General features: G+C 35.4%; 1 protein-coding gene across 1 annotated transcript in view; it reads right to left on the bottom strand.

Annotated features, from left to right (window-relative positions):
* Positions 1-10,151, bottom strand: part of ATM (ATM serine/threonine kinase) — a gene marked incomplete at its 3' end in the record, with an annotated part of 57,888 nt that overhangs the window by 30,837 nt on the left and 16,900 nt on the right. The window contains exons 13-25 of the mRNA XM_010088168.1: positions 9,645-9,770; positions 8,810-8,935; positions 8,599-8,688; positions 7,428-7,599; positions 6,086-6,285; positions 5,476-5,558; positions 5,204-5,359; positions 4,554-4,629; positions 4,272-4,402; positions 2,863-2,983; positions 1,408-1,584; positions 475-644; positions 13-170 (exon numbers count right to left, since the gene is read on the bottom strand). Of these exons, the coding sequence (XP_010086470.1) occupies positions 13-170; positions 475-644; positions 1,408-1,584; positions 2,863-2,983; positions 4,272-4,402; positions 4,554-4,629; positions 5,204-5,359; positions 5,476-5,558; positions 6,086-6,285; positions 7,428-7,599; positions 8,599-8,688; positions 8,810-8,935; positions 9,645-9,770 (1,786 nt within the window). The remainder of the gene's footprint in view (positions 1-12; positions 171-474; positions 645-1,407; positions 1,585-2,862; positions 2,984-4,271; positions 4,403-4,553; positions 4,630-5,203; positions 5,360-5,475; positions 5,559-6,085; positions 6,286-7,427; positions 7,600-8,598; positions 8,689-8,809; positions 8,936-9,644; positions 9,771-10,151) is intronic.

The raw sequence follows: 10,151 nt of genomic DNA, 5'->3' as shown, positions 1-10,151 counted from the left end.
TCTTTCCATGGCTTTGATACGCAAAATACGGGAGGATATTCACAATTATCTTTGGAAAACAGTCTGCTAGAACCTGCTTCCAGTCTTTTTCAATCTTGTTGGCAAGTGATTTCACATCTTCGAACTGACTTCTAATCACCAGGTATGGAACCAAAACTTTATAACAAGACCTACGTGCAGTAAATACATTTACAGAATGTCCTTGAACTGGATTTTTAAAAAAACCTCAAGCATAATATAGCAAATACCATTCCTCTACTGTGTAACTAAACTTGTAATTGTTGTTTAGTTACTGCTATAAAAAAAAAATCTTACCGGCATAAATATAATATACAAGACACTTGGAATACATTTTAAAAACTCTCATGTTATCTTACAACAAAATCCTGATGCTCTACTACATTTAGAAATTTGATACCCTGCGTCATAATTGTAAATAAATCTAAATAAACTCCTTTCATATAGCAAACTTACCTGTAGAATTCCTCAAGGCTACTATAGTTCAGAAGAACAAAAGGAAAAGCAGACAGGCTATATCCACTGTCATTTATTTTCAGCCACTCCATCACCAAATAGTCTAAATGGGATGTCATGAAGTCTTCTGTACTTTTATAGCCAAAAATGTCAGCTACTTTTTTCAAAACCTGTGCATGAAATGAGAGTGCAGAAATAGCATGCAGAGTGTGTCATACTATGGCAAACTGACAGTACCACACCTCCTCGTCCTCTCCCCTCCAGCCTTTCAAGAATACTTGTATAACTCAGCTCCTATTTAGCATAAGCAATTTTTTTATTATTTGTATTGCCATATCTCCAAACACTGCCATCAAAGAACTACAACTACCCTGTGTGAGGTGGTATGCAAAGAACGGACAGCCGGTACACATTTTGTGGGGTAGAGACTGTGTATAAAGTCAAGAGGCAAGGAACAGAAACAAAAGAGAAAAAGGAGAGAACGTGTACCAAAAAAATGACAGGCACGAAAGGCTACGGTATAAATAGCAATCATTTCAGTATGCCCTTGTGAACTTTAAACTTCAAACAAGACACATACTATCTTCAAATACTGTGCAATTATTTTACATATTTTCCATATCTGAAAACTCACTTTACTTCCACTGGGTAGAAAGATTTTCTGCAATCTTCAATGTATAAAAAACTATTTGCATTTCAGATCTGTGCTTTTAACATACAGCATTTACCACTAAAATTGCTTTTTATGATGTCATTATTTCTATGTAGGTCATTAAATATAACTACAAATTTACTCAGATATCTAAGTCTCATGTTAGTCACACTTTTACAAAATTTAACAACTTTCAATACTGACAGAAGCATTTTGTACCATTCCTATTTTAACCTAACCTTAACTTATAACCTAAATACACAATGGAATTTTAAACTTGCCTTTTTCACAAGATGAGGTTCTAATCCATTCTCTTTCACAGATTGGCAAATAGCAAACAAAGCCTGCTTTTCACAGACTGGACTGCAGCACAAAACCATAGTTATAAGCATCAGCAAAGCTGCTTTTCCATTACACTGTTTGTCCAAAAGATCTTCAGGACTTGCATCAGCCCTGACCTTCAATAAGAAATAAGGAAGAACTTGTACAAATATTCTGTTAAATCAATCTCCTAATTAAAAAAATAGCCTAAGTAATTTTAAATTAAAAGCATTGACATAAATACTGCTGAAAATACTGTTTTGGCTGCTTAAAAATTATTTCCCTCAGCTGTCTGCACCACTCCTCTACCAGAAGTTACTGCTTCCAGCATGCCAGCACACATGCCAATACCTCACATGCTCCAGTTCGTGTTATAGTATCAGCAGTTTAAACAAAGGCAACACACTTAGCAGAGAAATGATGGAGGCACTGACAAGACAAGTCTCCTTTTTGCTCCTCCCTGACACTTAAAGAACTGCCTCATAATTCAAATGTAGTTCTTCCCCTGTTAAGTCATTGTGTCAACAAGTGATGAATATTGAATAAAAGGAAGAGGAAACTGCAGTGAAAGGGCAGAAGCTAACAGACAACAGCAAGCTGAGGTGACAGAACAGGGAGCCAAGGGAACAGAGAAATGAGACGAGAAGACAAAGAGCTGGACATGACAGTACAGAGAGACGAGGCCTCAGCAATGAGCCCAGGCTACAGGACAGTACGCAAAGGGAACAGAGAGAAAATGTGACAGAGAGATGACATGCAGATAGATGACAGCCTGACAGAAAAAAAATTCGAAAATGTAGATGCTGTAGATGACTTAGCATGGTAGGCAAGGAAGAAGAAAAAGTGAAAGAACAATTAATAGTTTAAGAAATTCCACAGTAGTATACACCACTGTATTTCTAGTCACTGCACTCAAGTAAAACTTTTCCTTCACTTGAAGTTTCTTATGAATAGTTTAATTTTTAAGCAAATTTTGTTATTGTGAAAACCACTGCTCTAATACCACTGGAAACATGGTCTTACTGAAATTTACAAATCTGCTTTTATACTACGTAAACACATAATTTGAATCTACATTGCCTCTTATTCACTATTTATATGTTGTCCGGAATACTGAGGCTCTATTTTTCTTTGATTCTTAAGTGTTACAGTACTGAAACCCACAACAACAAATAGTATGATACAGAAGAGCAGTCTGGAACACACAGTGAAAAAGTTTACAAACTTCTAATGTGGGCAAAACAGTGACTGACTGGATGTGTAAGGAATTTCCCGACTATCACCTTGTTTCACTACCTCAGATTATCAGAAGTCCAGAAGAACTAATGTTCTCAGAAAACTAAACATGATCATTTTAAAAGTCATCTTACTCATAAGACGAAAACTAGACAAAACTAATGACTAGAAGTTGGTACCAGATTTCTCATTCCTTCCTGAACTCTGAGATATGCATTCTCAAAAGCCTTTTGCTGGAGCTTCAAGGGAAGAGGTTTTGACATTCCAGAAGAATCTCGCTGTTTCACATCTTGAAACAAACTTCAAAAAAAGAACAATAATTATTAGCATAAATTTAGTCTACAGAACTACTGCATATCGTGCATATCAAATAATAAGACTCTGATTTTCTGAGTATCACTATTTCCTTCTTAACTTTATTGTACAGCAGCCTTTCCTTCCTCTCCCTCAAACATTATCAGTAACACTAAGAACATCTGATGGGGCAAAATGAAAAGCCTGAAAACATAAAAGTTTCCCAATCTCTGACAATGCAGGAAGCCAAACTTCAGTTGTGCATCCCAATAGAACACTTAATGTCACAAAGTACTTCGGGAATATATTTATTGAACAGATGTATATGTAAAAAGAAATTCTCAAAGAATTTATTTTTTGTAAATAAAGGCCCAAGCTACTTTGCTCTTTGTAACAAAAATGGGACCACCACAGTGGATCGGACTAACTGGTATTCTAGCCATTTCTAAGTGACTATTAATAGATACCTAAGAAAGATCACCATATGCTTGCTTTGTATGCACAGTAATTCCTTGAATACAACATTTGACCACAGGTGACCTAGGCAGATCATGAGTTAGAAGTAGAGACCGTATTTAGCATCCATCAATGACTTCCTCTTTAGTGAATTTGTTGCTTTCTGAACCCTTGTAACACATCCAGTTAAAGTTAGTACAATAACACTCAGGACACCTGAATGTTGTACAAAGAAGTAAACCATACGTTCTTAGAATCTTGAACCTGTTAGCTTCACCTGATGTCCCCTAGTCTTTAAACCGGAAAAGACTGCCAATCTTCACTTTGTTTTGCTCCAGATTTTGTAGAGTTATGTTATACCTCTGCATTTCAACTATTTTTCTGCTAAGGGCTCCAGTTTATGCAACCAATAGCTGTGTATAAAGCGTTCCTCCTCTACCGCTATATTTCAGTTCAGTTACATCCTTTTTGATGTATGGAGAAAGAACTATATACAGTATTCAAAATACAAGATCCTTTGAAGAACAATGTACCTAATCTATTTCTAGAGGATAAAAACTATTTCCTATTCACATTTCGCATGATAAATTTAGTACAAAGAGTTTTTTATAGATGTATTGTTTCTCTCTCTATATATATCTATCTCACATAACAGAACAATCAAAATGCAGACAAAGCTTGAACACCTTAACCAAAGCAACTTGGTAGGCTTTTATATTCTGTCAAGATTAAAGCCCCAGAAGTACTGAAAAGAGCAGCTATGCAGCAGGAGAAGTAACACCCAGTTAAGGGAAATTAAGCATTATTCTTATAAACAGAAAAAGTTCTACATTATCACCTGGTAACCGACTTTGCAGCAAGAATGCGAACTTGATGGTGACTATCTGCGAGAAAATGTGGGAAAGCATCACTCACAGCTAGATCTTCATTTCTCACATTAAGGATCGCCCACTTGCAATGAGGATCAGCCTGAAGAAAACAATTATTGTGGTTTAAAATATACAGATGACCTACAATGGAATATACATTGATGTATGCAAAAGATCTTTAGATACTGTTTTTAAGTACACCTCAAGTACATATTTAACATGCTAATGAATGTCAGAAAATCTGTGATTACCTCAAGCAGGGCTTTCATGCAGTTTATAAGGGCCACTCTTACTGGTGCTGTGCATTTCCCTCCTTGAGCTAGATGCCTAAAATAAGGAAGACTTGAGTACAGGAAAAAGTTGCCAACAATTTTGAGAAAGTCTAACAAGTTAGTTTCTGCTGCTCACAGTTCATTCTTTTGTGCTGAATAGGCATGCTTGAGAGGATTTGAAGCTTTTACTGACAATCTACAATTGTAAACAATATTCATTTTTGGTTGCTGAAATCATAATTTGTTATAAGTATTGATGCAATTCAGAATACAATTAGCCTTTGCTAATACACAACAGTGTAGCATTTATTGTTCTAACACTATCTTAAGGATTATATGATTCTTTGCTACAGCCCGCCTGGATGCGTTCCTGTGTGATCTGATCTAGGTGTTCCTGCTCCGGCAGGGGGATTGGACTAGATGATCTTTTGAGGTCCCTTCCAATCTCTAACATTCTGTGATTCTATGAAATATAACATGACACAGAAGATCTGGAACATTAAATCCTGGATAAAGATAACATAGGATACCAACAGCAAGACACACAACAGCACTACAGTCTTCACACTGAGAGCAAAGTTAAAAATTTTATGCCAGACAGAATTCAGCATTAAATAGATGAAACATACCAAAAGGCTTCAACAACTGTCAAAAATTTTCCTTGGGCAATACTTGTCTCTTCAGTATGTGTGTTGGACTGGTCCAACCCTACTGCTACAGGAAGCAAATTATCTAGAATTACTTTACAAACTTCTTGATCTCGACGGTACGATGAACATACATCACTGTGAAAGAAAGAAAGAAAGAGAGAAAAAAATATCTTTAAAAACTTAACATCCCCAAATCCTCTAACTGTTGAACTAAAATAGCTCTAATACATGCTGAATAGTTTCTCTCTTACGAAAGAGGGTTAAGAAGCATAAGAACATCGTCTTCAGGCAAGAAGTGTTCTTCAATAGGGAGCTCCTTCAAAAGGACCAAGTACTGGGGAATAAAAAAAAAAAAAACACAAACCAAAATGGAAAATACTACTTAAGAAAATAAGCAGACAAAAAGAAAAACTATAAATCTTTTTCAGTAACTCTTACACAAAATCACGCAGCAAGGGTACCTATTGTCCGCTCTCACAGGTAGACTATCTTTTCAAGCTGACTGTCACACTGCAATATGGCTCACGAAATTTTTAGTTTTTGCAGTCAAAAATATTTCCTTTGTAAACTAAAACACAGATTCTGTTCTACTACAGAGACCATTTCTAGCTATTTAACAAACAATTGATGATAAAAGGCAAGATGTTTATACCTCTCTTTATTTTCTGGCTTTCAACAAATTCTAACTGCTCTATCCCCAACCACAGCATACTTCAGAACACTAAAAGCAGCCATTTTAATGTCTTCTCAGGGAACCAAAGACAAGAGCAAGACAAGAATATACAATTAACAAGAACGTACAAATTTAAAACCAGTACAAATACAGAAGTGGATCTTCTGTAAAAAAAAGCTCACACTCACCATGTGCAGGTGCAATGGCTTAGCACTATCAAAGGCACTGCCATCAGTAAGCTTTAACAGCTTCTTCCGTATATCAGAGGCTCGGAAGCTCACTGTCTGAATTTGGACTGTAGTTACACAAATACATAAGAATCTCAGAATTTCAAGGAGAAGTAAATCCTGCTTTGTCAACTGTTCTTCAGCTAATGGGCTCAAAGCACCTGAAAATAAGATTTTCATGTAAGAAATGCTTCTCCAAGGATGACAAAAAAGTTGATAACATTTTAGGTCTTTACAAAACTAATCTAAGTTCTCAAAATAGATAGAGTATTAGCAACCTTTAAGTTTGTTATTGAGCAGTTCCTGCATCAGTAACAGCTTCTTGAGTGTGTTTCCCACTTTTACAAAGGCCCTATCTAAAACAAAGGCTTTTAATTTTATGTGCCCATACATATGGCTGATTTCTCCATCAAGGATACAATAAACTCAGCGGAACCATCTCCAGCTGTGTTGTTTCATGTTGTTAACTGTAACTTAGGATGTATTTTGAACTATGGATTCAAAGCTTCCCCAAAATTGAAATTATGACAATTACATCCTCATTGAAATTTCAGTTATAACCTAAAAAAAATAAGTTACAAATACCATTTTGCTGTCACATTTAGAACTCTTGCAATTTTCTGCAATAACAAACTTTACTAGAATCATTTATTGGATGGTCGGAGAAGATACTTCTGAAGACACTTATTGAATATGATGTAGAAAACAGACCAGCTACTGCTTGTGGCATTAATATAACACCCTGATTTCCTTCTCATTCAACAATAAACAGAAGACAGTCTTGACTAAAAAATAAGCTACACACAATTTTAAGAAGGAATTTAAAACAAAAGAGAACATCAGTACTTGTAGCCCCTGACAGGAATAAACAGACAAATTCATACTGCTGTCCCTCTGCAGGTTCAGATGTATAAAAAAGCTGACCTTGACAATAACTACTGATCAGGAAAAGGAGAAAAGTTAAATAGGACTACTTTTAAGAAAATGAAACACAGTCTAATGACAGAGGCAGGTCTCCTACAGACACATTTCCTAGTCTTTTCTTTGCCAAAACTTCTGCCTGACTTTGAAAAGTTAGCTAGCTTCTCTGCTTATATTTTACTATTTACAAAATAAAAAATACATTTATCGTTCCAAATGAGGTACAAAACTCTATTTTATGTTTAGAAAGTACCTGGTTTAACCATTATCTGCTTCAACTGTTAATAGAGCAGCACAATTCTGGATCTCACTATCATTCAAGCAAACAGCAGTCTGTAAAAACAAACTTTTGCAAATAGTTGTGGACACAGAGAAGACTTACCTGTTAGATTTTGCATGTCACCAGATTCATTTGTATCACTGATGTCAGTCACTGAATGATCATCAAATAGATCATCAGATACCTGGTTATCTACTTCCATTATACTCTCCTCAGGATCATTCCCCATTAGATCCACTTCTCCCAGTTCACTTGGTTTTCCAGTATATGTCATCTGACAAAAACACCACATTATTTTAAAGTTGGCTTTTAAGGACAGGAGAAACACCACAGGCACAACACAAGGAAAGACACTACAGTTTCCCAGTGAACTAGAACAGGTGAAGACAATAAGAGTTACACTGAACTGATGAACTTACCACATCCTTTGTGTGTGTGTCTTCTACACCTGTGAACTGTTTGATCCAAACTATTCTCTTTAGGACATAAGCTTCCTAACACAGACACTAATCTCTGTTTTGTTAGTGTTTGAAAAACAATCCTCTCTACAAGACTGACAAACTTCTCACTATACTTCATAATTACAGAGAAATGAAAGTGTACAACCTTTTTGAGGGCACACTAATTACTACTTTTCATATCAGATGAAAAGTTACCAGAAAACTCTCAGCTTCTCCTCACCTGAAAAAACAAAGGATTTTTCCTACCTAGACCTGACTACAGGACAATGTGCCAAAAAGAGAAGTTTTCAGAGTTATGCTAAATACAGTGATGTGCCACCCTATTACTTCTGTCACTGAGAAAGGAGTCATTTACAGTTGTAAGATTTAATATCTAATAAGAAACACCTTTAAAGTGTTTTAAGGCACATGAGTCCATCAAACTGCAAAACAAAAAGAAGTTTTTTAAACTTTGCAAGTGCATTAACTTAAATGTCAGAAGTTACAGAAATACCTTCTGTGGCATAAAATCTGTATACACTTCTACTCCAATACAATATTAAAAGATTTCCAAAAATAACATAACTTCTTATTTAATGTGAGCTGGCATGCTAACCTTGATCAAGTGTTATCCATCTGCTCTCATTTTTACCCTATGTCTGTATTCAAATGCTAAGTAGAAATGTTTCCAGTTAGGAATTCTCTATAAAACTCAATGTATTTTGATCTGTTTTTTAGTAATAAGTATCTCATTTGGTTTGCCTCCAAATTATTATCCTGTAAAAACAATCCTCTCGCAGAAGAGCACGCACTGAGAAACAGAACATACTTACCAGATTTTTGCAAATATCTACAAGATCATTCATAAATTTTGATGTTAACAAACGAATGAATATATTAGACAGCATCTTACTAGCACTGCTCTGTAAGAAAGCAAGATGTACAGACAGGTTAATTCATTTTTTTCAGGTACCATATGTATGATATTCAACTTTGTGGTATCATTAATAAAGAAATAAATATAAATTCCTTTATAAACTTTACCTTGGTACAATTGCATAAACATTTTGTACATTGCATTATCAAAGTCCTCAATGAATTGACCTGGGCATCTTCATTTAGTTTGTTTTTAGACTGAGAAATGCTTTCTCCGACGTAATGAATGAGAGACTAGTAAAAATACAACACAGTTAGAATACCTCCTTTAAATTCCTTTATACATTGGCACATACACAGCACACACACACACAGACAAAAGGACATGATTCTCATTCATGCACCTTTGATATTTATAGTGTGCATCAATGAGTTTGGACTTTTTTAAAAATTTGTTTCACTAATTCTGCTCCAGAAGTGACAGAAAATACGGACTAGACCTGCCTGAAACACTGATATTTTAATCACAAAAGAAAAAGACAGCATCTCTCCATATTTAAGCAAGAAACCAGATCAGATAGTAGTAGTAGCAACAGTAACAATAACAGCAGCTGTCTCATACTGGTTTAAACCATCAAATGATCTTAACAAATTCCTGCAAAAAGGACCTATAAATGAAAGGACTTGTTATCCTCTAAGTAGTCCTTTGTCCACATGTCCGTGATTATTTTATTTTTTTAAAAGGGGTGACTCAGAAATGTATCGTATTTAGAATACTCTCTGCTGCAAAACTGATGCATTGGTGTACTGACAGAATTTCAGTGACTCCTCTCTTTCAACAGCAGTAATATATTTAAACCTCTCTCAACTGCCTTTTTTAAGCAGAGACCAGTGGAAATATTCATGCTCTGAAAATACGTCAATATGAATAGAATTTTTTAAATTATTTTATAGGTAATGATTTATTTCATTTTTAATAGCTCCCAAACACATTGCTGCTTACCTTGGCATTCTGGAACAACCCTGATTTACAGGCATCCTCTTCTTTAAATATACCAGTGTAGCAATAGCAACCAAGAACACCAATCAAGAGACTGACACATCGGACAAGGTGTTCTGCAGCAACAACCTTAGACTAAATTAAATACACAGTATAAATACCAGTGGTTTATAATTAAAATTTTTCAACAAAATGCAGAATTCTTTAGAGTCTTTATTTTTTATATACAGACTTCATCAAAATTAACAAAGATTTCCATCCCAGTGTTTTGCACTGCAGTTGTCTCAGCTCCCTAACAAGTCCTTTTGGCTCTCCATGTTACAATATTCTCTGTATGTCCCATGGCCCTTATGCTTCCTTCCTTGACAATACTTTAAATTCTCTCTCTCATTTAAGATTCCATCATAGCAATACTTCCAGCTCTTCCCACATGCTCTGTTTATCTATTTTACCTCCTGACAGGACAAGAGACAGTATGAGCCACTCAGGAACTCTACCACATTCCCACTG

This window comes from Pterocles gutturalis, unplaced genomic scaffold (assembly GCF_000699245.1).
Source record: "Pterocles gutturalis isolate BGI_N339 unplaced genomic scaffold, ASM69924v1 scaffold2787, whole genome shotgun sequence".
Lineage (NCBI taxonomy): Eukaryota > Metazoa > Chordata > Aves > Pterocliformes > Pteroclidae > Pterocles > Pterocles gutturalis.
This window is presented reverse-complemented; position numbering and strand designations above follow the sequence as displayed.